This window comes from Aquarana catesbeiana, linkage group LG01 (genome assembly GCF_042186555.1).
Source record: "Aquarana catesbeiana isolate 2022-GZ linkage group LG01, ASM4218655v1, whole genome shotgun sequence".
NCBI lineage: Eukaryota > Metazoa > Chordata > Amphibia > Anura > Ranidae > Aquarana > Aquarana catesbeiana.
This window is the reverse complement of record NC_133324.1, coordinates 954,247,972-954,274,249: the sequence shown is the minus strand read 5'-3', so window position 1 is coordinate 954,274,249 and position 26,278 is coordinate 954,247,972. Positions and strand designations below refer to the sequence as shown.

Genomic DNA, 26,278 nt, shown 5'->3' with positions numbered 1-26,278 from the left:
CTGATGATATATCTTAGTAAACGAAACAGTGGCAGTTTTTCAACTTATTTCCTCAGTCCTCAGCTGCAGCGGCCATTCTAAATGGGAGGGAGGAAAAGGGGTGTGCTTGACAATGACTAAGAATTCCCAGAACTGTGACATCACCCATAGGTTCCCATTGCCACTCCATTCTCGGAACTACCTCCTTCCGATCCGCGGCCTTCTGTCTGCTCCAGCAGTTACTGCTGTCACATAAGGCTCGGAAAGTGGTTACTGCCCCACTGAGACTAATGATTTGGGGGCTATTCAACCTTGGGGATCACTGTTTTACTGACACCAATGATTTGGGATATTCCTTTTGGGATCATCATTCCACCGATATCAATGATTTAAAGAGTCATTCTCCCCTAGTGGCCACTGTGCTACTCACACAAGATTTGAAGGCTATTCTCCACTTGGAGCCACCACTGACACTTATGATTTAAAGAGGTATTCTCTCCTGAGGGCCACTAACTAACCAGCAACAATGAATTCTCACCTGGAGGGGGGCACTATTCCACTGATACCAATGATTTCGGGGCTATTCTCTGGGGGCCACTATCCCATCAACACCAATGGTTTGGGAGTTCTCCTCAGGGAGCCACTATCCCAATGGCACCAATGATTTGGGGGGGGGGTATTCTTTCATTGTTTCTATTAAAATTACAGTAACTTATATTTTCAAATGAAGACTCCCTTTTTGACCTCTTCCCGCCCCCTGGTGGCCCCTTTAACTGGGTCCTAACACCAGTAGGATGGACAGATTTTCTGAAAACTGTAATTGACTCTTGACACGATGGGAGCCCGCACAGCTGGCTCCCAATAAACAGAGATTGGGAGCTGTCTGTAACAAATGGGTCACCATTTTACATCCCCATGCTTTTATTGTATGAGTATAAACTTACTATTGGGACATTGAAGATTTGGAAGAATTTACTGGGCCCTGGTCCCACTAAGGTTAAGGACCTAGGCAACAGATATGGTTGACTGTTGGGGCATGGAAGGTTTTGGAAGAAATTCATGTGCCCCAGTCCCACTAAGGTTTAAGACCCCTGTTCTAGGCAACGGATATGGTTGACTGTTGGGCATTGAAGGTTTTGGAAGAATTTCATGGGCCCCAGTCCCGCTGGGGCTGAGGACACCTGCTCTAGACAACAGATATGGTGACTGTTGGGGCATGGAAGGTTTTGGAAGAGTTTCATGGGCCCCAGTCCCACTGGGGTTGAGGACACCTGTTCTAGGCAACAGATATGGTTGACTGTTGGGGCATGGAAGGTTTTGGAAGAATTTCATGGGCCCCAGTCCCACTAGGGTTAAAGACCCCTGTTCTAGGCAACATATATGGTTGACTGTTGGGGCATGGAAGGTTTTGGAAGAATTTCATGTGCCCCAGTCTCACTAGGGTTGAGGACACCTGCCCTAGGTAACATATATGGTTAATTGCTGGGACATGGAAAGTTTCTGAAAAATATCCCAGGCCCCTGTCTCACTACGGTTAAGGACCTCTACTGAAGGCAATAGATATCGTTGGTTGAAACCTGAGCCAGCAGATTTTATCTGTTCTACTTCAGTCCTGTCTTTGGTGTGAGCGAGGTGTATGGAGACACACAATAAATGTATAAGTTAGCTTATTGATTCGTTCAGTAGGGATTTTTATTTTAAACAGATCATGATTGTTACTTTGCTTTTAATAATCGGATTTGGATAGTTTTTGTATTTATTAAACTGCCTTGAGCTGTTTCCCCAGTCATTGTCTCAGCACTTCAGCACTTTGTTCTGTAGATACATTTTGTCAATGTGGATTTTCTGCATATGAGAAGCTCACAGTGTGCAGTGAAATCAGAGTAAGCCATTTCAGTACAGGAGAGGAGCCAGTAAAACTGTGCAGGACTAAAGGTAAGGCTGGAGGTCCGGTTTAAATGTATAATTATTGCTTAAAAAAATATGAACCAAAATGTATGTGTTTGTCTAAGAACCATTTATGGGGTAGACTACAATAATTACTGCAAAGGAGGCCCAGAATACCCAGGCACATACCCTAAGTGCCAGACTCTAGCAATGTCCATGGTATGCACATACCAGAATGGTCCAGATGTTCCTCTAGCCATCGTTTGCTTCCATGATAATTGAACTTCCCACCTCCGGTTAGAGCGAACACCATGTTATACCTCAAATAAAACACAACAAATCTACATGTGTATCTCAATGGTCTGTCTTATCCATATCTGCCCACCTATGTACATCTGTATTTGTTATTGTGTAATTATCTATCATTCTATAGAGAACTATTCCTTTAAAAACAAGACAATGCAGACCTGGGCTGAGTCCGCCAGTCGCTGTACAGTAGGTGAAAGAGGCGAACCATCTCCAGAAGCATTGACACCCCGCTGCCGTTGGAGTCCGCTCCATAAGCCAAGTACTGCCAGAGATACAAAAGAGATGAGATATGTAGTTATCATCAAGATTTGTCCATGGGCATGCCTTACTCCTGCAACAAGTCATGTGATAGCCATGGGCCACATGGTCTACCCAAGGTTGATTGATTTTTGCTAGGAATTTCAGTCTATTCCATGGCTTAGAATAAAAGTGCCTAACGCAAGACAGTAAAGTATGAATAAAAAAAGGTCTGTTCCTACACCTGCTGAGGAAGGATCTAATGCTGGATATTTACCAGCAAATGCAACATTACACAGTATTTCAGCTGTCTGTCTGGTCATCATCTCTGATTACAGTGCAGACCTGATGATGTAGGCAGGGTAGCATGTGGTTGTACAGCATAGCCTATATACGACTCTATAACAGGGGTCTCCAAACTTTTTAAACAAAGGGCCAGTTTACTTCCTTTCCGACTTTAGGGGGGTTGGACATTGGTGTCAGTGGGAGGAATGCTGCCCCATCATTGGTGTCAATGGGAGGAATAGTTCCCCATTGTTGGTGTCAATGGGAGGAATAGTGCCCCATCATTGGTGTCAGTGGGAGGAATAATGTACCATCATTAATGTCAGTGGGAGGAATAGTGCCCCATCAATGCTAGTGGGTAGAGATGGGCCAAACACCCTGTTTGATTTGCAGCAGAACTCCTGAACAGGGGAAAAGTTCTGTCCCAAACTGCAAACTCCTTTGAAGCCCCCATTTCAAAGGCTTATGTGCAAGTAATTGGCCATACAAGGGGTGTGGGGGTCTAGATACTGCCCTGTAGGACATGTATCAATGCAAACATTTAAAAAAATAAAGATTGTTTTTACAGGAGCAATGATTTTAATTATGCTTAAAGTGAAACAATAAAAATTAAAAATGCCTATAAATATAGTGCCTGGGAGGTCCCCTTAGCTCGCCTGCACAGTTGCTCATCTGTAGCCTGTATAGAACCTGCTGCAGCAAAAATGACATTTCAAAAGGGAAAAAAAAAATCAAATCACATTTAAATTGACTCACGGTTGCAATTATCGGCACCTAGCTATTTAAAAAAAAATAAATAACAAAAACAACAGCGTGGGGTCCCCCCCCCCAGTCCATACCAGGATCTTTGGGTCCTCCCAAAAATCCATACTAAACCCTTATCCACCCTACAGGGTTGTCAGGAAGAGGCCCCCTCTGCCCCAAAGCACCCCCCTCCTAAACCATACCAGGGCACACGCCCTCAACATGGGGGGGTGCTTTGGGGTAGAGGGGGCCTTTTCCCGACAACCCTGGGTGTGGGGGTCTGCAGGCAAGGGGCTTATCCCAATCTGGAAGCCCCGAGATCCCAGCCCCTCCATGTGAATGAGTAGGGGTACATTGTACCCCTACTCTTTCACCAAAAAAACTGTAAAAAATAAATAAAAACACTACAAGGGTTTTTGACAATTCCTTTATTAAAAAGATAAATGTAAAAATTTTAAAAAACAATGTCACCCGATGTAGAGCAATCATCAATCACGATGCCCGCCAGACCCGAAAAAGCAAAAAAATGCTCTGGCGTCAATGAAGACTGACGGCTTACTGCAGGCTCGCCATCTGACAGTTTCTAAATGGGTAAGGTGTGGAGCCACCTGGTGATGTCCCCTTGAGACATCACCGACCGGTGCATGCTGGGTCAGCGATGTTACAAGGGGGCAGTGCCACCAGGTGACGTTGCCAGATGGCTCTGCCCCTTACCTACATGTATATAAGAAATGTCAAACGGCGGAACCTGCAGTAGGTGGTCAGCCTTCAATGACAGTGGAGCAGATTTTTTTGGGGTCCTGCAGTGGCAGCGGATCTACATTGGGTGGATGTTGTTTTTTTTTTTTAATTTTTACATTTTTGTAATAAAGGAATTGCCAAAAAACTGTCTACTGGTTTTTTTAATTTATTTTTGACACTTTCTTCTGGTGAAATGAGTAGGGGTACTCATTCACATAGGGGTGGGCCGGGATCTGGGAGCCCCCTTGTTAAAGGAGGCTTCCAGATTCCGATAAGCCCCGTGCCCGCAGACCCCCACAACCACAGCCCAGAGTTGTCGGGAAGAGGCCCTTGTCCCCATCAACATGATGAGGACAAGGTGCTTTGGGGTGGGGGGGCAGAACCCCCCTGTCTCAAAGCACCCCCCCTATGTTGAGGGCATGTGGCCTGGTATAGTTCTGGGGGGGGCGCTCGCTCATCCTGCCAGGCTCGGATAAGGGTCTGGTATGGATTCTGGGGGGGGCCCCACACTGTTTTTTTTTTTTTTACATTTTGGCCTGGAATGTACTGGGGGGGGGGCCACGCCATTTTTTTTTCTATTTTAGATCGTTCTTCAGATTTGGGGGAAGAGCGTTTTTATTATTACTTTACTGCCCGGAAATAAGTTTTAACAGGAAAAGTCCAGTGGAATCATTTTCGATTTAGGAAAGAGCTTTAAAGAGACCCTGTCACTAGCATAGAGAATTACAGGTAAAGGCAGTCAAAAATTGAATGATTACTTGCAGTACTGTTCCTTTTCATATTTTTTTTATATACAGTTGCAATGTGCCTCTATGCTTTCTAGAATATCTGACTGTTCCAGGAACATTCAATTCCCCCTTCCCTCCTTGCATTTCATAGCCCTCTCTTCTTTTGGGATTGTCCAATGTCTGTGCTGACCCAGCTCCTCACCCCCTTACATACTTTTGCATGTAGCTGCTGGGGGAGGAGTAAAGGGGAATACTATACAGTGGTACTTGACTGCATCATATATGTCATTTTTTCATTTTATCCACAGTTTCCATTGGGATGATGTATGTTATTTCCTTGCCAGTCACTTACCGGAGCGGCTCCAAATGAATCATAATGGGCGACAATCACAACGGAAGGCAGCTCAGCAGCATCACCGCCGCGTCCCATCAGCTGTCCCTGTGAAAATTCATAATAACTGATATTAATGTGGCTCTGAGTGTAAATGGACCAGATGACTGCCCCCGCAGAGCCAGAATAACATTCATCCTTGCACATGGGAGTTGACAATGGGGGGGAGCCACATACCTCCAGGGTGATGATGACGGGGTGAACAATAGGTTTACTTTGCACCTCGCTGGTCGTCATCTGGAAGCCGCTTCCCATCACCATCCCAAACAAGACTACAAAAGAAAGAATTAGAATCCTGAAGCTCTAAAGATTCACAGAGATAACTTCTCTTTTGGACAGCTTGGCGAGACACAGTAGAGCCAGTATTGGCGGGCCATCAATTTGATGTCACAAATGCAGTTTGCTTTTTATCGATTACAATTTTGTCAATGTTTTATCCACACAAGAAATCAAAGCTGATGTGATTTCAGCGCAAAATTTAGGAAGTAGTGGTTTAGGGTCCAGAGAGTCCAGTGTAGTTCCAGAAATTGGCAACTAGATGTCGCCATAGTTGGGTTTGTGAAGAAGAAAAGTAGGCAGTGTAAGAACTAGACATGTGCACTGCCGAAAAATTTGTTCGTTTTTGTTTTTGTTTTTGTTTTGTTTTTTCCTTTTTTCAGTTATTTGTTATGATCGCAATTCGAAAATTCATAGATTCGAAAATCCAAAAATAAGAAAAAAAATCAGAAAGAATAACTAACTAATAATAACTTAACTATTACTAACTATTAAATTATAGGTATTGGAATTTCCTTTCAAATTTGGCTGTTAGTAACTTCGGATACATTTGTTACTTTCACTAATTATCCGAAATAACGAATGCCGTATCTAAATGAATCGAACGTAACAAAATAATAATAAAATGTTTTATTATTAATTATTTATTATTATTATTGTTATTTATTATTATTAATTAGTTACGTTCCATTCATTTACATCCGGCATTCGTTATTTCGGATAATTCGTAACTTCGGATAAATTTGTTACGTTCACTAACAGCCAAATTTGAAAGGAAATTCCAATACCTATAATTTATTAGTTAGTAATAGTTAAAGAGGAGCTCGACCTTAAACAAAAAATATTAAAAGCCAGCAGCTACAAATACTGCAGTTGCTGACTTTTAATAAATGGACACTTACCTGTCCCAGGGTCCAGCGATGTCGGCAGCCGAAGCTGATCAATTGCTCGTCTCTCGGCTGCCCCCACCGCCATCCTCGGTCAGGGAATCAGGAAGTGAAGTGTTGTGGCTTCACTGCCCGGTTCCCTACTGCGCATGCGCGAGTCGCGCTGCGCGTCTACACTGGTCCCCGTTGTGTTGTGGGAACTGTGTGTTTCCCACAACACAACGGGGGGGGCATTTGCGGCTAGCTACGGCTAGCTATTCCTGGAAGTGGGTGCAGATACCTGTATTATACAGGTATCTGCACCCCCCTCCCCTCTGAAAGGTGCCAACTGTGGCAGCGGAGGGGGGGAGGATTCCGATGAGCGGAAGTTCCACTTTAGGGTGGAACTCCGCTTTAAGTTATTATTAGTTATTATTTCAGATTTTCGAATTTCTGAATTTCCTAATTTTTAGAAAAATTTGTTAAATGGGTTTTCGTTAATTTGGATATTTCCGAATTAACAAATTTGTCAAAATTCGTAAAAAAAATTTGGAACGAGATGAATTGGACATGTCTAGTAAGAACCTAGGTAGCCATTAGAGGCCCCCAATGTAGTGAGTAGGGTGTACCATGGATAGTGAAGAAGTGCCAGCCCTGCCCCCTGCCAGTGTGGGGCATCTTGGGTAAGAGGGCTCTGTATACAGTATACCCACTTGCCCTCTCGAAAATTTTACCCCCTTCATGACCAGGCCATTTTTTTGCTATTCAGCACTGCGCTATTTTAACTGACAATTGAAACCAAATGAAATTTATAAAAACAAATTCACACAAATAGAGATTTCTTTTGCTGGTATTTTGATCACCACCGGGTTTTTTATTGTTTGCGATGTAAATGAAAAAAGGGCAAAAATATAAAAAAAAAAAAAAAAAAAAAAAAGATTTTTTACTTTCTGCTATAAAACATATCCAATAAACACCTTTACAAAAAATATCTAATTTCTTCATAAATTTTGGCCAAAATGATTTTTGTTGTCTTTGGTAAAAAAAAAAAAAAAAAAAAAAATTCCAATAAGTGTATATTGACTGGTTTAGTCTGAGAGTTATAGCATCTACAAACCAGTGGTGGCTGGTGTTATTTTTTTTTTTTGGGGGGGGCAAACAATCCACCCACTGCTATACCTCCTCCCCTTGGTCACGGGCAGCACCCCCCTCCCCACGGTCGGTCAGTCAGTAGTTGGGGCCCCGGACTTACCCCCATCTTGTGGGCAGGGCTGCGAGCTGCTGCTTCCTCGCTTCCCCTGTGTCTCTTCCCCCCTCCTGGCGGACGATCGGATCTCCTTTCAGCCAATTCCTGATTGGCCGGGAGGAGATTCAGTGTTACAATAGCCAATATTCATTTCGCTATTGTCATACATCTGGGTGGGCTTCTGGCTCTAATCACATGCTTTAAAAACAAAAAAAAAACCCCGGATAGGGAATCTATGCGTCCGGCGCCTTGCATGTAGATTAGGGGGCCGGACGCATGGATAGGGGAGGGGTGGCGCCTGTGCGCCCCCTATGGATGGGCCTCTATTAGACAATCCGTTCCCCAGCCGCTGCTTGTCTATGCAGTACCGCCTGTGGCCAGAGGTGAGGGGGTGCCGGAGACAATCAGACGCTCGGAGACACTCGGGAACTGTACTAATGAATCTGGCAGGGAAGGGGTTAACACTAGGGGGCGATCAAGGGGTTAAGTGTGTCCCTAGGGGGGGTGCTAGCTAACTGTGTGGGGGATGGTAGTAACAATACAGGACTCTTTCAGGCTTTGTAATTGGAATGAGTACACTTTAAATCCTTTAATGAGGATCTATTGGAGGGCAAGTCTGGTGCCAACAGCCACGGTAATTCCAGCTCCAATAGTGTATATTAAAGTTGCTGCAGTTAAAAAGCGAGCAGAGATCCGTGTTGCTTAGCAGGAACGTGAGATCTTTGTTCTCCCCTGACAGAATGGCGATCTGCCTTGTTTACATAGGAAGATTGCCATTCTGCCTCTCTGGGGAGCGATCAGTGGGTCACGTCCGATGGACCTACTGATTGGCTTACCCAATGGGCAATCAGTGCGCCCGCACCCCCCCCCCCCCCCACTGTCTATTGCACGAAACGATGTACATGCAATACATTACATCTGCAGGCAAGTTTAAATTACATTTTTTCATTTAGAAATGTCATTATTTCTGCAGCATGTTCTACACATCACACAGATGTGCCACTTTACAGGCAGACTAAGGGGACCCCCCCCCCCAGGCACAGTATTTAAAGTAATATTTCATTTTTATTGTTTTACTTTAAGAATCTTTAAAATCACTGCTCCTTGTTTTTAAAACTTATTTTGCATTGATACATGTCCCCTGGGGCAGGACCCGGGCCCCCATACCCTTTTTATGGCAATAACTTGCATATAAGCCTTTAAAATGAGAACTTTTGATGTTCGTGTCCCATAGACTTGGAGTTTGCATGTTCGCTAGAACTTTATGCCTGCTCAAGATGTTCTGGGGTGAACAGAACCGGGGGGGTGCGGCCCATCCCTAATATTCACCCTGGATGCAGCCAGTTATGTCACCAGCACAAGGTCCTTTCCGGCCCTTCAGAGCTTCGTGCCAAAACTGAGGAGTGATGTCATTGCGGCTCCACCAATCACATAGCCGGAGCACGTGAACCCTGAAGAAAGACGTGGGGAACATGTCAGCCCTCTCATCGGTAACAGGACAGCGCTGGAGGGCTTCTATCCAAGGTAATTATTTAATAATGTGCTAGCATGCGATGCATACTAGCACATTATGCCATTGCCTTGCAGGTGTTTTGTTTTTTTCACGAGCTACACAGCCGCGGTTTACAACCACTTTAACACTCACCTTCCCAGGCTGAGGCAGAGGTCAGAGAATGTGACACGGACCTTGTCTCCTCATACATTTCCAGAAGAGCATTATTCTCTATCGCGAAATAGACGGGAAACAGCGTCTCATTCCTGAGGATTTCCATCTCCCGCTCCACAAATTCCTGTGTAGAACAGAAGGTCACTAAATCTTGGAGCTGTGGTCTGGGAGAATGTACTTCTTTATATAGCTCTGACATATACCACAGCGCTGTACAGAGAACACTAAGGCAGTCACATCAGTCTCTGTACCATAGGAGCTCACACTCTAATGTCCCCCCCACAGTCACACACTATTATTATTATTATACATTTATATAGCTCTGACATATACCCCAGCGTTGTACAGAGAACAGTAAGGCAGTCACATCAGTCTCTGTACCAGAGGAGCTTACACTCTAATGTCCCCCCCACAGTCACACACTATTATTATACATTTATATAGCTCTGATATATACCGCAGTGCTGTACAGAGAACACTGAGCCGATCACATCAGTCTCTGAACTGGAGGAGCTTACACTCTAATGTCCCTCCTGGTGACATACCTGTACTGGTCCTTGCAGCTCTGCTGGGCTCTCAGGGGGGACCAGTATCAGCACTGCAGCCACCGACTGGGCCAGGACCCGGCTCCACCTCTCCACTGAGAACTCTGTGATTCTCATGAGCACACAGCGCCTGCTCAGTATCTCCGCCTCCAGCGTCCGGCTCTCCGCGTTCACCTGGACCGACTTACAACCTGCAAAGAGTTTCCAAGAATCCAAAATTCCATCAGAGCTGCCCGATTCCATTCATACGACGGCCTCACCAGGGTTAAAAGGTAATGGGACACCCAACCAGGACAGGGGCTTTTGAAGCGGACTAGGGGCAAACCTCCTACCCACTGAATATGGCCCATGGAGAGAGCAGATAATTCTCTAATGATGGACAATCACTTAATAGAAGCTGAGAGCGAAGCTTGGATTACTTCTCTGAATAAGGACCATAAAGCTTCCCTTCTGGAGTGGATGGAAATGTGTAATATTAATCTTGTACAGGATAATGATCAGAGGGAATATGGTGGCCCTCCTGCAGACTAGGTTGGGAAGACTCCTTCACTTGGGACAGAAATATTTATCAACCATAATCCTCAAGAGTTCTATGAAGAGAAATTAAATCCACTGTATCAGACTGCTAGGACACTGTATATCTTCTGATGTGTATTCTGTCCCCTAGAAAAGTCAAGTTATGTCTCTCTCATTGTTAATTGGATAGCCTATTGTTTCTGTCTGTCTGCTAGTATTGTGTCCACTCCACCTTGTTAGCAAACTATTGTGGGATGTTATATGTTTGTTAACTAGATTACTAAAGTGGCGCGTGTTTCCCGTGCTTAGAACAGTCCCTGCACAAAATTACATTTTAAAGGCATAAAAGTCATTTAAAACTGCTTGCGGCTTTAATGTAATGTCGGGTCCCAGCAATATGGATGAAAATCAGTGAGACAAACGGCATGGGTACCCCCCAGTCCATTACCAGGCCCTTTGGGTCTTGTATGGATATTAAGGGGAACCCCAGACCCAAATTAAAAAAAGGAAAGGCGTGGGGTCCCCAGGCCCTATATACTCTGAACAGCAGTATACAGGCGGTGCAAACAAGACAGGGACTGTAGGTTTGTTGTTAAGTAGAATCTGTTTGTAATTTTGAACTGGTACATTTTTAAAGTGTTTAGCTCCAGACAAAAAATCTATTTTTAAGCTTTTTGGAAAATATAGGGAAGGGTTATCACCCCTGTAGCATTTGTTTTGCTGTCTGTGCACCTCTTCAGAAGATTTCACCTTACTTTCTGTCCCAATGACAAATGTTTTTTGAAAATTTGGGGTTGTTAGTGAAACAAGGATTGGTGATAAAGCATCAGTGGAGAGGAGACACGTTTTTCCCATATTTACTCTTACAGGAGAGAATTTCCCTTTCTAGGGGTAGATTTCATCTCACTTCCTGTTGTCTCCTTCCATTTGCAAGTGGGAGTATATATATATATATATATATATATATATATATATACATACTCTGCAGAAATTGGGGCCTTAGGTGTTGGTGTTGCCCCAACACTGTAAGCCCTCACAGTTACTCTTGGTGGGAGCAGGAACGGGCCCTGCTGTGAAATATTAGATCAAGAATTGTAATTACATGCCATGAAAAATTGGGCCTTTGGTGGTGGTGGTGGTGGTGCTGGTGCCACAACACCGTAAGTCCTCACAGTTACTCTTGGTGGGTGCTGGAACGGGCCCTGCTGTGAAATATTTCATGTCCCTGTTGAACAGGGGCAGAAAAATTTGGCCTTGGGCACTGGTGCTGGTGCCACAACACTGCAACCCCTCACAGATACTCTAGTTGAGCGCAGCAATGAACCATCCTGCAAAATATTGCATCAAAAATTGTAATTACACGCCCCTGTTAAACAGGGGCTGAAAAATTGGGCCTTAGCCACTGGTGGCGGCGCCCAGAACCAAAAATGTTCTTACAAGCTATCAGCATGATCATTGAGGAGGAAGAGGATAATCACTCAGCATAACAGAATAGTCACTCAGCATCAGCATAGGCAGTCTTTGAAGGGATCTGACATTTCAAAAAAAATTATTCGGTTACATCAGCACCCTGTCCTGCATCCTTCCCAGCTGCCAGAAGAGTCACCCAGTGCGCGGTGAAAGATAGGTAACATCCCTGTCCATGCCTGCTGGACCATGAGTCAGCTGTAATATGCACCTTACCGCTGACCGCCCTGTCCAGTGAGGCCAAGACATTGCCTTCCATATGCCGGTAGAGAGCTGGAATCGCCTTCCATGAGAAAAAGTGGCATTTGGGAACCTGCCACTGAGGAACCGCACATTCCACAAACTCACGGAAGGGGGCAGAGTCTACCAACTGAAAAGGCAGCAGTTGAAGTGCTAGCAATTTAGCCAAGCTAGCATTCAACCACTGGGCATGTGGATGGCTGGGAGCGAACTTCTTTCGGCGGTGCAGCAGCTGGGGCAGGGAAATTTGCTTGGTACAATCTGACGTTGGTGTACCAATAGCAGATTGCCCCCAAGTACTTGGCTGTGACACACCTAATTCTGCACCTTCATTCCTCTCAGTGCAGGTCTCAGAGAGGACTGAAGGTATAGTGGGGTTGGAGATGCCAGCTGATGAGGAGCAAGGAGAGGTCCTCTTTGTTCTTTGGTGTGGGTCTTTTAGGTACGCTTGCCAGCGAACTGCATGGCAGGTTGACATATGTCTGGTCAAGCATGTGGAGCCCAAGCGGGTGATGTTTTGGCCACGTGAGATAAGCTTGAGACATATGTTGCAAATAGCAGCGGTGCGATCTGATGCACTCCTCTCAAAAAAGGCTCACACCAAATAACTTTTGGAATAACGCGCAGACAGCAGCGTCCTGCACATGCAGAGCTCTGCGGTGTGATGCAGTCGGTGTGCTGCCCTTAAGCTGGCCCCTGGAGGGCATCCTGCCTCGTTGGTGATGTGCCTCCTCCTCCTCTTCCTCTCTCCTATCAGGCACCCACGTGGAGTCAGTGACCTCATCATCCCCTCCCTCCTCATCACTGGAGCAAACCTGCCAGTATGCTGCAGCTGGGGGAACATGACTGCCAGATTGCTGTCCTTCTTGGGCACCCCCTCTCTCTAGGCTCACGTTACTGCCTTCCCCTAGCTGGGTACCATCATCTGAGCCTTCAAAACGCTGGGCATCCTCCTGCAGCATGTACCCAACACTGTGGTCAAACAGTTCGGGGGACTCCTCAGGAGGACATGGTGGGGCTAGGGAAGGAGTGACTGATGCCATTGAGCTGAAGGAAGAGGCCGCGTTGGCAGCTGCTTTGCCAGACAAAGTACCCTGAGCCTCTGTGAGAGAGGATGAGGAGGATGAGGACGGCTTGGTCATCCACTTTACCAAGTCTTCCGCATGTTGCGGCTCAACGCGGCCAGCTGCTGAAAAAAACTACAAGCGTGTGCCACGGCCACGTTCTGATGAGGATGCACCGTCTCAATGACCAGCACTGTTGCCTCTAAACACAGAGCCTGCTTGCCCTCTTTTATTGGCTTGTGACTGTCTGCCTCTCCTTGTTGGCCTTCCAGATATACTAATGACCTGCAGTGAGATGTAGCTGCACAAAGCTGGGATGTATATATACACTAATACTGCAGCTAACAGAATCAACTGCCTGCCTGTAGTATTATTAGTATGAGAACACCAGCAATTGTCTTCAGGTAGCTTTAGGTGCACACTGTGCAGAGGACACAGTACACTAACTGTAAATACTGTAGTTGCCTGCCTATGGTATTAATAGGAGCAGAACAACAGCAATTGTCTTCAGGAAGCTTTAGGTGCACACTGTGCTGAGGACACAGTACACTAACTGTAAATACTGTAGCTGCCTGCCTGTGGTATTAATAGGATCAGAAGAACACCACCAATTTTCTTCAGGTAGCTTTAGGTGCACACTGTGCAGAGGACGCATTACACTAACTGTAAATACTGTAGCTAATAGGACTAATAGGATCAGAAGAACATCACCAATTTTCTTCAGGTATCTTTAGGTGCACACTGTGGAGAGGTCGCACTACACTAACTGTAAATGCTGTAGCTAATAGGACTAATAGGATCAGAAGAACACCAGCAATTTTCTTCAGGTAGCTGTAAATACTGTAAAAAAACCTGCCTGCCTGTCAGTAGGAAGAGAATAACAGGAACGGATCTAGCTAAACTGAATACAGTATATATATATATATATATATATGTATATATACAACACCTAGGATGTATATATATACACAATACACTGTAAGTGCAGCTAACTGACTCGCCTGCCTACTCTATCTAACTTAAATCAAATGACACTGTCTCTCTGTCTCTCTCTCTCTCAACACCGGAACATACTACACAGGGCCGACGTGCAGGTGGCCTTATATAGTGTGGGGTGTGTACTAAACCCCCTGAGCCATAATTGGCCAAAGCCACCCTGGCTTTGGCCAATTGCGGCTTTCTGTACAGACGACGCTGTGATTGGTCAAGCATGCGGGTCATAGTGCATGCTTGGCCAATCATCAGCCAGCAATGCACTGACGTGCCACTCGAAATTGGAGCGAACGGCCCATAACGTTCGCAATTCGGCAAACGGACGAACATGCGATGTTCGAGTCGAACATGGGTTCGACTCGAACTCGAAGCTCATCCCTACCAAAGAGCAAAAGATGTAATATAGTGCAGTAGATGTGGTGGATCCATTAGTTTTCTTTCTTCAGGCTTTTTTTCACCTTGGTTTTCACCTGATGTTCCTGTCAGTGACATATTTCCTGTCCTAGAACAGGAAGTGTGTTGGGACTACAGGAAAACTCCCCCTCTCTTCTTTTCTATAACATAATAGGGAGGTGTGCTGTAGTCCTCAGAAAATATTCGGAAATTCTGATGTATCCGAATTTTCAAATTACAACAGTAACGAATTTAAACAAATCCAAAATAATTGATTTAGAATTTTGGCCAAAATTTGAAATATTTTTTGTTTTCAAATTTAAATTTGGAATTCAAATTCTAAAATTAATTCTATAATAAAATCGAATAGAAAATAAAGGGATATAATAGAATAGGGTAAAACAGAACAGACTAGAATAAAAAAACAAAAGAATAAAATATAATAGAAAATAAAGGAATAGAATATAAAATATTATAATAAAATAGAATAGAAAAGAAGAGCGTAAAACAGAAAAGAAAAAAAGGAATATGATAAAATAGAATAGAAAACACGGGAATAGAATAGAAAATAAAAGAATAAATCAGAAAAGAATAGAGTAAAACAAAACAGGATAGAATAAAATAAAAATAAAAGAATAGAATAGGAATAGAATAGGATAAAACAGAACAAAGTAAAATAGAAAATAAAAGAATAAAATAAAAGAGAATAGAAATTAAAGGAATATAAAAGAATAGAATCAATTAGAATAGAATAGAATACAACAATATAACAATCTTTCGAAATTCGAATTTTGAATAGAATGAATTTGAATAGAACAGATTAGAATAGAATAGAAAAGAAAAGAATAGAAAATAAATCATATTACTTTCTATTTCATTCTATTCTTTTAACCATCTTCCGAAATTTAAATTTCAAATAGAATAAATCTGAATTTGAATAGAATAGTTTTGAATAGAATAGAAAAAACAATAAAAAATAATTCAATAGAATAAAGTAGAATATAACCATCTTCCGATATCTGAATTTCTAATTTTGAATTTTTTAAATTAAAGTGGAGTTCCACCCACTTTTACAACTCTTCAGCATCCCTCACTAAACTGTGCACTGTAAACGAATTGGATATTTAAAAAAAAAATTTTCTCAGCACCTACTGTATATCTGCTGTATTAATTTTTCACTTCCTCCTCCCTGGCCGTGGCCCATCGCATCATTTCCTGTTTGCAATGCCTTCTGGGAAGGGGCGCCAACTTCCTCTGACACTGCCGTTGCTATGGAAACCTGACCTGAAACCTATTACACTGCTTGTGCTGCACTGAGCATGTGCGAGATCTGCAAGGATGAGATCCAGGAAGAAATACAGTCTGGCTTCAGATGCCCACACTTAAGATGGCCACGGCCTGCTGTAAGTTTATAAAATAACAAACTACTGCTATAAACTAACAAAACAGACCTTAGTTTACAGACTAACTTTACTAGAATACATTAAGCTTGTGTATTATAGGGGTATTTTTATTTAAAAAGTATAATTTCGGCCGGAACACCACTTTAAGGTCGAATCGAATTCAAGTTTGGAAAATTCTAATCAAAATCGAAAACAAAATCAACAAAATGAATTCCGAAAACCAATTAAAAATGAATTTAGTTAAACAAAATTAACCAAATAACAGATTGAAACGTTAAATCGTTCTGCACATGTCTACTTAATATATTTCTTTAGCAAGGCAGCAATGTTGGTGTTGATTAGCTGTGAATGCCATGATTGGTTCTTTCACTTAATACTGTACATATAATGTGACGTATTTCAGTTTTATTGTAGTCGCGCTTATCTGTGTTATATGAGATATCACCCTGCATAGGATGAAGAAGAAAAAAAATGAGGATATGTTTTATGAATGGTCAAATGAAAATATGAAGTTCTTCTCTGCTAATGTTAGGACTCTTTATGTAATGGATTATTTTGCTTGAAATGTCTTTTATTTTGCAGTCCTCGGAATGTGTTGTCACAATGCCGAAGCCAATCATTCTCCTAATATTGTACAGCCAGCCATGTATTGGGATGTTCCAAAATACCAGAAAATTAACATCTCTTGTAATTCTTGAAAAATTTTATGTGAGTGGCTGGTGCAAATTTATTAAAGTTTTAGGGAGGTCCTATATGGAAACTGCCCTAAAAAAGTTTGTGTTTCCATGAAAATGATGGTTTTGGCAAAACCAACTATGCTAGACTTCCATGGCCACGCTAAACTTTATTTTTTTTTAATATAACCTTTACTTTATTTAGAAGAGTTACAAAGTCAAACCATTCGTTGTGATCAGAGGCTGTTATGATTTTGTTATCATTACACAGCGAGGACCCGTCACAGGGTCAGTGCAGGTGGGGGAGGGGGGGGCATATTCCGGTCAGTGGGTCACATCTTCCTCCTCCTCACTTACCGTGTGTGTGTCCCTCCAGGCTGTATTGCTGCATTCGATACACTGGAAATTCCATTGCCGGGATCCCGTAAAGGAAGAGAGCCAACAGGAGTATCACCTCAATTGTCCTGGGGGCCCCGGGGCCAGACTGGGTGCTGGAGTCCCCCATGACGGGTCTAGAGAGCACATAGACAACGTGTCACCTTGCTACTTGCTCATTGTCCCAGTGACACCATCTGTCTAATCCCTGTGTAATCCTGTGACAGGCCTAATTATCTGCTCATCTATGTCTGGGCTCTCCCAGTTACCAGAAAATTCATTTCCCATTTCTGAGCTGGAATTCAGGGACTCACTATTCAAAATATCAATAAAAAGACTGGACAAGTGATCTGTTATTCTAAGGACTGTGCAAGGAGGCATCAGCTGGAAGAGATACGATATCATTAAGTAAGGCTTACATCTACCTGAATTCCAGTGATGGTATCAAAATAAATTGCTACTTTTTAAGTTACTGTTTTTATCACTTTGTTACATGTCAGTGCTGCTGATCTGCTGCAGCCTTTTGCAGCCACTTCGTATCTAGGTGCAGGAGAAAGGAAGTTCTGATTCCTCTATATAGATCTTCATATCTCTAGGGGGATCACCAGCAGGAGGAAGGAGGTCCTGATTCCTCTATATAGATCTTCATATCTCTAGAGGGATCACCAGCACGAGGAAGGAGGTCCTGATTCCTCTAGTGATATAAAGATCTATATAAAGGAATCAGGACCTCCTTCCTCCATCTAAATCACTAGAGGGGTCACCAGATGAAGGAAGGAGGTCCTGATTCCTTGATATAGATCTTTGGTGACCCCTCTAGTGATATAGATGGAGGAAGGAGGTCTTGATTCCTCTATACAGATCTTTATATCACTAGAGGGATGACCAGAAGGAGGAAGCAGGTCCTGATTCCTCTATATAGATCTTTATGTCACTAGAGGGATCACCAGCAGGAGGAAGGAGGTCCTGATTCCTCTATATCAGGCATGTCCAAAGTCCGGCCCGCGGGCCAATCGCGGCCCGCGGTCCGGTTTCGGACGGCCCGCCTGGTAATTTTGACATATATATCTTTTGTGGCCCCCAACGAATCCCCGAGCGCCGGGGGCCATAAAAGATAGATATGCTGGCTGCCTTGGAGGGGGCGGGACAAGCGCCGTACAGGATACAGGAGAATTTCCTGTTTACACGGCGTCCTGTGTAAAAGGAAGTCCCGTCTCCTGCGCTGCCATTGGACAATTGTTTTGTCCATCATAGGAGGCGGGACTTTCAATTAAAGAGGCCGCCGTGTAAACAGGAATTTCTCCTGTATATCTGTTGGCGCTCGTCCCGCCCCCTCCCTGTCTCCTCCAAGGCTGCAGATGGACATGAATCAGGCTGCACTGACAGCAATGGTGAGTCTGCATTCATGTCAATGTGGTGGGGGCTGCCGTATTTATGTCAATGTGGTGGGGGCTGCATTCATGTCAATGTGGGGGCTGCATTCATGTGAATGTGGTGGGGGCTGCATTCATGTCAATGTGGGGGCTGCATTCATGTGAATGTGGTGGGGGCTGCATTCATGTCAATACGGTGGGGGCTGCATTCATGTCAATACGGTGGGGGCTGCATTCATGTCAATACGGTGGGGGCTGCATTCATGTGAATGTGGTGGGGGCTGCATTCATGTCAATACGGTGGGGGCTGCATTCATGTCAATACGGTGGGGGCTGCATTCATGTCAATACGGTGGGGGCTGCATTCATGTCAATACGGTGGGGGCTGCATTCATGTCAATACGGTGGGGGCTGCATTCATGTCAATACGGTGGGGGCTGCATTCATGTCAATACGGTGGGGGCTGCATTCATGTGAATGTGGTGGGGGCTGCATTCATGTGAATGTGGTGGGGGCTGCATTCATGTCAATACGGTGGGGGCTGCATTCATGTCAATACGGTGGGGGCTGCATTCATGTCAATACGGTGGGGGCTGCATTCATGTCAATACGGTGGGGGCTGCATTCATGTCAATACGGTGGGGGCTGCATTCATGTCAATACGGTGGGGGCTGCATTCATGTGAATGTGGTGGGGGCTGCATTCATGTCAATACGGTGGGGGCTGCATTCATGTCAATACGGTGGGGGCTGCATTCATGTCAATACGGTGGGGGCTGCATTCATGTCAATACGGTGGGGGCTGCATTCATGTCAATACGGTGGGGGCTGCATTCATGTCAATACGGTGGGGGCTGCATTCATGTCAATACGGTGGGGGCTGCATTCATGTCAATACGGTGGGGGCTGCATTCATGTCAATACGGTGGGGGCTGCATTCATGTTAATGTGGTGGGGGCTGCATTCATGTTAATGTGGTGGGGGCTGCATTCATGTTAATGTGGTGGGGGCTGCATTCATGTCAATACGGTGGGGGCTGCATTCATGTCAATACGGTGGGGGCTGCATTCATGTCAATACAGTGGGGGCCACATTCATGGCAATGGAGTGGGGGCCGCAGATGGGCACTGATTAGGCTGCATTGATGGGCACTGACCCTTATTTTGCTTCACAGTTCTTTATTTAAAATTTAAGATTTTTTTTCCTGAAACTTCATTTTTAAAGTGAAGGTGCATGTTATAAGCAGATTAAATCCGGTATATCCAAATAACACGCCCGAGCTCATCTATTCACCACACACAGCACAAAGGCAAGAGAATTCTTGTTGGGCCGTGTATTAGTGCTCGGATGGACACACTTAGACCAAATTTTAATGGTTTAAGAATGTCAGGCAAAATGGTCGGCCCTCAAGCATGTTCTATTCATCAAATCTGGCCCTCTTGGAAAAAAGATTGGACACCCCTGCTCTATATCGATATATAAAGATCTATATAGAGGAATCAGGACCTCCTTCCTCCTGCTGGTGATCCTTCTAGTGAGACAAAAATCTATATAGAGCAGGGTTCAAAGGTGTGCCACATAGTTAGAGGGATAAGATATAATATCTTTAATAGGTACCATCATCCTTTGCATGAATAGAGAAGAAAAGGAGGGTTGAAAGAGAAAACAAAGACCTCTCCAATTGGGTCCTACCTCTTTCAGAGATATTAGGACTATTGCGGTACCAAAAGGGATGTAAACAGAGCTTAGTAAAAAATTTTTGTTTTATTCAAAAATAACGTTTTAAAAAATTCTACAAAAGACGCAGAATATAAACCATGAAAAATTGACACAATTATAAATTGGTTGTTACAGCAATGTTGACACTCAATTTGTAAAGATAATGCCCACACAGACGCATGGAGGCGGATTATATGATACTTGCAGACGTGACCTCTACAGTTTCGCGGTCACAGCCGCTTCTTCAGGAGGCGTCTATTAGTACATATTCTACAAAGTGAAAAAAATACTGTATTTGGGGGGGGGGGGGGAAGGAAGGGGAGAGGGGAAAAGGAGAGGGGAAGGAAGAAGGGGGGAGTTAGGAAAGAAGAAAGGGGGGATGGGGGGGGGGAGGAAAAGGGGGGGGGGGGAGGAAAAGGAGGAGGAGGAGGGGAGAAAAAAGGGGGAGAGAAAAGGAAGAAACTACCACCTCTTCAGGGTAATGAGCAGAAAAAAGCTTGAAAAAGCGGAGGGTTTTAGTATCAATAAGATATACCCACCGTTGCTGTATTGTTAAGAGCTAGACTCAATGGCCAATGGCACCCAGAGTGAATGAATGTAGGAACTGATGGCCATATAGGCCAGGCCGCAATGCTGTGAGGAGCCGCTGGGAAAGAAGTAAATACAAATATTCTGCGTCTTTTGTAGAATTTTTTAAAATGTTATTTTTGAATAAAACAAAAACTTTTTACTAAGCTCTGTTTACATCCCTTTTGGTACCGCAATAGTCCTAATATCTCTGAAAGAGGTAGGACCCAATTGGAGAGGTCTTTGTTTTCTCTTTCAACCCTCCTTTTCTTCTATATAGAGCAGGGGATAAAGGTCTATAAAAAGCTTGGAGACCCCTTCTCTATATAGACCTTTGTCCCCTGCTCTATAAATAAAGGGCCAGTTTACTGTCTTTCGGGCTTTAGGGGGATCAAACAATGGCCAAAGGGGGTAGAAAATGTCAGTGAAAGTAAACAATGCCCCATCCATGGTTTTAATGTGAGGAATGGTGACACACTGTATTAGTTGGAGAAATAGTGCCCCATCATTGGTGTCTTTTGAAGAAATGGTTCTCCATCATTGATGTCAGTGGATGGAATGATGGCCCAAGGGCTGGATATAGGCAAGAAAAGGGATAATGATATAAATATCTAAATAGCGGAATCAGGACCTCCTTCCTCTTGCTGGTGATCCCTCTAGTGATATAAAGATCTATATAGAAGAATCAGGACCTCCTTCCTCCTGCTGGTGACCCCTCTATATAGATCTGCTGGTTACCTTCTAGTGATATACAGATCTATATAGAGAGGTCACCAGGAGGAGGAAGTAGGTCCTGATTCCTCGATATAGATCTTTGGTGACCCCTCTAGTGATCTATATAGGGGAATCAGGACCTCCTTCCTCCATCTATATCTTTATATCTTTGGTGACCCCTCTAGTGATATAAAGATCTATATAGAGGAAACAGGACCTCCCTTCTCCATCTGTTGACCCCTCTAGTGATATAAAGGTCTATATACGTAGAGGAATCAGGACCTCCTTCCTCCTTTATATCACTAGAGGGGTCAGCAGGAGGAAGGAGGCCCTGATCCCTCTATATAGATCTCATTTATCAATAAGTGAGGTCTCCAGAACTGGACAACCGGACTAAATTCTAAGATAGAACAAGTCCAGAATAAAACATATCAGGTGAGACTGCAGGAACGTAATGTGTACAATCTGGAAGAAAGGAGATAAAGGGGGAACATGACTTAAACCTTTAAATATCGTACGTGAAGGGTGTGAATAAGGTTCAGGAGGGCAATATCTTCAGTATGAAGCCAAGAACAAGATCACAGGGACATGACCTTAAAATAGCAGAAGGAAAGTTCAAAACTAATTTGAGAAAGTATTACCGTATGTTACCGAAAGAGTAGTTGATGCTTGGAACTGACTTCCAGCAGTTGAGTTTGTCCCAAGTATGTTTGAATCCGATACTGTTGACTAACATAGATCTATACTCAGGCAAAAAGTTTCAACTAGGGTTGTCCCGATACCGATACTAGTATCGTTATTGGGACCGATACCGAGCATTTGCGCGAGTACTTGTACTCGCGCAAATGCTCCCGATGCCTAATCCGATACCTGGTCGTTGGGCGGATTCAGCGGGCGAAAAGGGCGGACGGAGTCAGTGGGTGGGGTCAGCGGGCGGAGTTGGTGGACGGAGAGGGTGGGCGGAGTCAGCGGGTGAAGAGGGCGGATGGAGTCAGTGGGCGGAGTCCGCGGGCGGAGTTGGTGGACGGAGAGGGCGGACGGAGTCAGCGGAATGGAGAGCGAATCCTAACCTTCAGTGAACTAGCTAGGTAAGCTGTCAGGGGTGCAGGGCGCAGCCGTATCAGGATCGGTGACCGGAGCCGTCACATTCGGTCGCCATCAGCGGCTGAACATCCCGACGTCCATCTTAGTACACCCTGCACTCAGCTGTAGTAAGCCAGCAGTGGACATCTTGTTAAACCCAGCCCATAGAGTTCAGGCTGGGTGTAAGAAGATGTCTGCTGCTGCTGTTTACCGCGAGTGCAGGGTGTACTAAGATGGGCGTTGCAGCATAGCATTTCAAAATAAATTCTTTCCTCGTGTCATTTATTGCTGCATTTCAGTGCCAGCCATCAGTGCCCATAAGTGTCACCTATCAGTGCCATCTATCAGTGCCCATAAATGCCACCTATGAGTGCCAGCCATCAGTGCCAGCCACCTGTCAGTGCCCATAAGTGCCACCTATCAGTGCCATCTATCAGTGCCCATAAATGCCGCCTATCAGTGCCAGCCATCAGTGACAGCCACCTGTCAGTGCCCATAAGTGCCGCCTATCAGTGGCATCTATCAGTGCCCATAAGTGCCATCTATCAGTGCCATCCGTCAGTGCCCATAAGTGCCGCCTATCAGTGCCAGTCACCTGTCAGTGCCACCTAACAGTGCCCATAAGTGCCACCTATCAGTGCTATCAGTGCCACCTATCAGTTCCCATCAGTCAAACTGTCACATGACATTAAAAAAAAGTATCGGTATCGGCGAGTACTTGAAAAAAAGTATCGGTACTTGTACTCGGTCTTAAAAAAGTGGTATCGGGACAACCCTAGTTTCAACTAAATTAAACAAGGGGCAAACTTGAAGGACCTCTTGGTCTTCTCCTGCCGTCATTCTATGTTTCTATGTATTGCTCCATGCAAGTCAAACTGAACCAAACCTGTGCAGGACAATGAGAGCCGCAAAATGAAATCTTCGGTGTTGTATGTAGCAGAAGGGATCACAGACAGATCTTATTTAGCACGTTAAGAAAGGAGGCAGTAACAGTAGGTGAATGGCACCCGGGGAGTTGGGGAGCGTCTGTGGGCACGGAGAGAGAGAAGAGCCGACATAAAAATGATGAATTGAGGATTGAGCATCAGGCGCTGCGGCGGATGCTTAGAGATTTCTGTTCCGTCTTTGCCGGCAGACTCGGAGCAATTACCAGGCAGGGCTGCCGCCAGCTCATTTCCCTCGGGGGTTGGAGCCCCTCTCCAGGGAGATCTCAGCATATCCTGCGCATCAATGAAGGCGTTTTATAAAAGGCTGAAATAAGATACTTTGCCCCTTTTTTTTTTTGATTGGAAGCGCTGATAACGGCCATTTTGCCTGGTAATAAAGCTTTTCTGGAAATTTCTGCACTTGTTTTCCTGAGTTAATGGTTTTCAGCGCCAACACCTGGGCACTGATAGGTCTCTGCAGGGGAGAGGGTAAATCTGGCTCTTTCAGCACCAACAAGGTTAGGAGGGGTGAAGTTTAGGGTTTGGGGGATGTTTTAGGGTAATGTAATTCCTGAGGGGCGGAACGCATTTCTCTGCTGCTGTGTGTTGCAGTAAGACACGTGTGTGAACGTGTGTTACAGAAAAGCAATGTACAGTATCTCACAAAAGTGAGTACACCCCTTACTTTTTTGTAAATATTTCTTCAGTGTTGTCACATGAAAAGATATGATAAAATGACACTTGTCTACAATGTAAAGTAGTGAGTGTACAGCTTGTATAACAGTGTAAATTTGGTGTCCCCTCAAAATAACTCAACACACAGCCATTAAAGTCTAAACCACCAGTAACAAAAGTGAGTACACCCCTAAGTGAAAATGTCAAAATTGGGCCCAAAGTGTCAATATTTTGTGTGGCCACCATTATTTTCCAGCACTGCCTCAACCCTCTTGGGCATGGAGATCACCAGAGCTTCACAGGTTGGCACTGGAGTCCTCTTCCACTCCTCCATGATGACATCACAGAGCTGGTTACATAGTTACATAGTTACATAGTAGGTGAGGTTGAAAAAAGACACAAGTCCATCAAGTCCAACCTATGTGTGTGATTATGTGTCAGTATTACATTACATATCCCTGTATGTTGCGGTCATTCAGGTGATTATCTAAGCTGGTGGATGTTAGAGACTTTGCACTCCTCCACCTTCCATTTGAGGATGCCCCACAGATGCTCAATAGGGTTTAGGTCTGGAGACATGCTTGGCCAGTCCATCACCTTTACCCTCAGCTTCTTTAGCAAGGCAGTGGTCATCTTGGAGGTGTGTTGGGGTCGTTATCATGTTGGAATACTGCCCTGCGGTCCAGTCTCTGAAGGAAGAGGATCATGCTCTGCTTCAGTATGTCACAGTACATGTTGGCATTCATGGTTCCCTCAATGATCTGTAGCTCCCCAGTGCCGGCAGCACTCATGCAGCCCCAGACCATGACACTCCCACCACCATGCTTGACTGTAGGCAAGACACACTTGTCTTTGTACTCCTCTCCTGGTTGCCGCCACACACGCTTGTCACCATCTGAACCAAATAAGTTTATCTTGGTCTCATCAGACCACAGGACATGGTTCTAGTAATCCTAATGTAATCCAGTAATCCTAATAATGTCCTTAGTTTGCTTGTCTTCAGTAAACTGCAGGCTTTCTTGTGCATCCTCTTTGGAAGAGGCTTCCTTCTGGGATGACAGCCATGCAGACCAATTTGATGCAGAGTGTGGCGTATGGTCTGAGTACTGACAGGCTTACCCCCCCCCCCCACCCCTTCAACCTCTGCAGCAATGCTGGCAGCACTCATACGTCTATTTCCCTCTGGATATGACGCTGAGCACGTGCACTCAACTTCTTTGGTGGACCATGACGAGGCCTGTTCTGAGTGGAACCTGTCCTGTTATACCGCTGTATGGTCTTGGCCACCATGCTGCAGCTCAGTTTCAGGGTTTTGGCAATCTTCTTATAGCCTAGGCCATCTTCATGTAGAGCAACAATTATTTTTTTCAGATCCTCAGAGAGTTCTTTGCCATGAGGTGCCATGTTGAACTTCCAGTGACCAGTATGAGAGAGTGAGAGCGATAACACCAAATTTAACACACCCGCTCCCCATTCACACCTGAGACCTTGTAACACTAATGACACCGGGGAGGGAAAATGGCTAATTGGGCCCAATTTGGACATTTTCACTTAGGGGTGTACTGACTTTTGTTGCCAGCGGTTTAGACATTAATGGCTGTGTGTTGAGTTATTTTGAGGGGACAGCAAATTTACACTGTTATACAAGCTGTACACTCACTACTTTACATTGTAGACAAGTGTCATTTCTTCAGTGTTGTCACATGAAAAGATAGAAGAAAATATTTACAAAACTGTGAGGGGTGTACTTACTTTTGTGAGATACTGTATGTGAATTAGCGCATTATGGTGCTACTTATTTTTAATGGCACCCCAATGCACTAAAGCAGTGGTCTCCAAACTGCGGCCCATTGCTTGCCTTTTGTCCGGCCCTTGAGGTACTATTCCTCCCACTGACACCAAAAATGGGGCACTATTTCTTCCACTGATACCGATGATGGGGCACTATTCCTTCCACTAAAGCCAACAATGGTCACTATTCCTTCCATTGACCTAAATGATGGGGCACTATTTCTCTCACTGACACCAGTGATGGGGCTCCATTCTTCCCACTGACACCAATGATGGGGCATTATTCCTCCCACTGACACCAACAATGGGGAACTATTCCATCCACTGAGCTTAATGATGAGGCACTATTCCTCTCACTGACACCAATGATGGGGCACTATTCCTCCCACTGACACCAATGATGGAT

At 44.5% G+C, this 26,278-nt stretch overlaps 1 protein-coding gene across 1 annotated transcript in view; it reads right to left on the bottom strand.

Moving 5' to 3' along the window:
* Positions 1–17,206, bottom strand: part of LOC141121961 (BOS complex subunit ncln-like) — a 94,031-nt gene extending 76,825 nt beyond the window's left edge. The window contains exons 1-7 of the mRNA XM_073611738.1: positions 17,008–17,206; positions 9,901–10,091; positions 9,335–9,479; positions 5,479–5,573; positions 5,263–5,349; positions 2,334–2,437; positions 2,098–2,186 (exon numbers count right to left, since the gene is read on the bottom strand). Of these exons, the coding sequence (XP_073467839.1) occupies positions 2,098–2,186; positions 2,334–2,437; positions 5,263–5,349; positions 5,479–5,573; positions 9,335–9,479; positions 9,901–10,091; positions 17,008–17,155 (859 nt within the window). The 5' untranslated portion in view covers positions 17,156–17,206. The remainder of the gene's footprint in view (positions 1–2,097; positions 2,187–2,333; positions 2,438–5,262; positions 5,350–5,478; positions 5,574–9,334; positions 9,480–9,900; positions 10,092–17,007) is intronic.
* Positions 17,207–26,278: the final 9,072 nt, after the last annotated feature.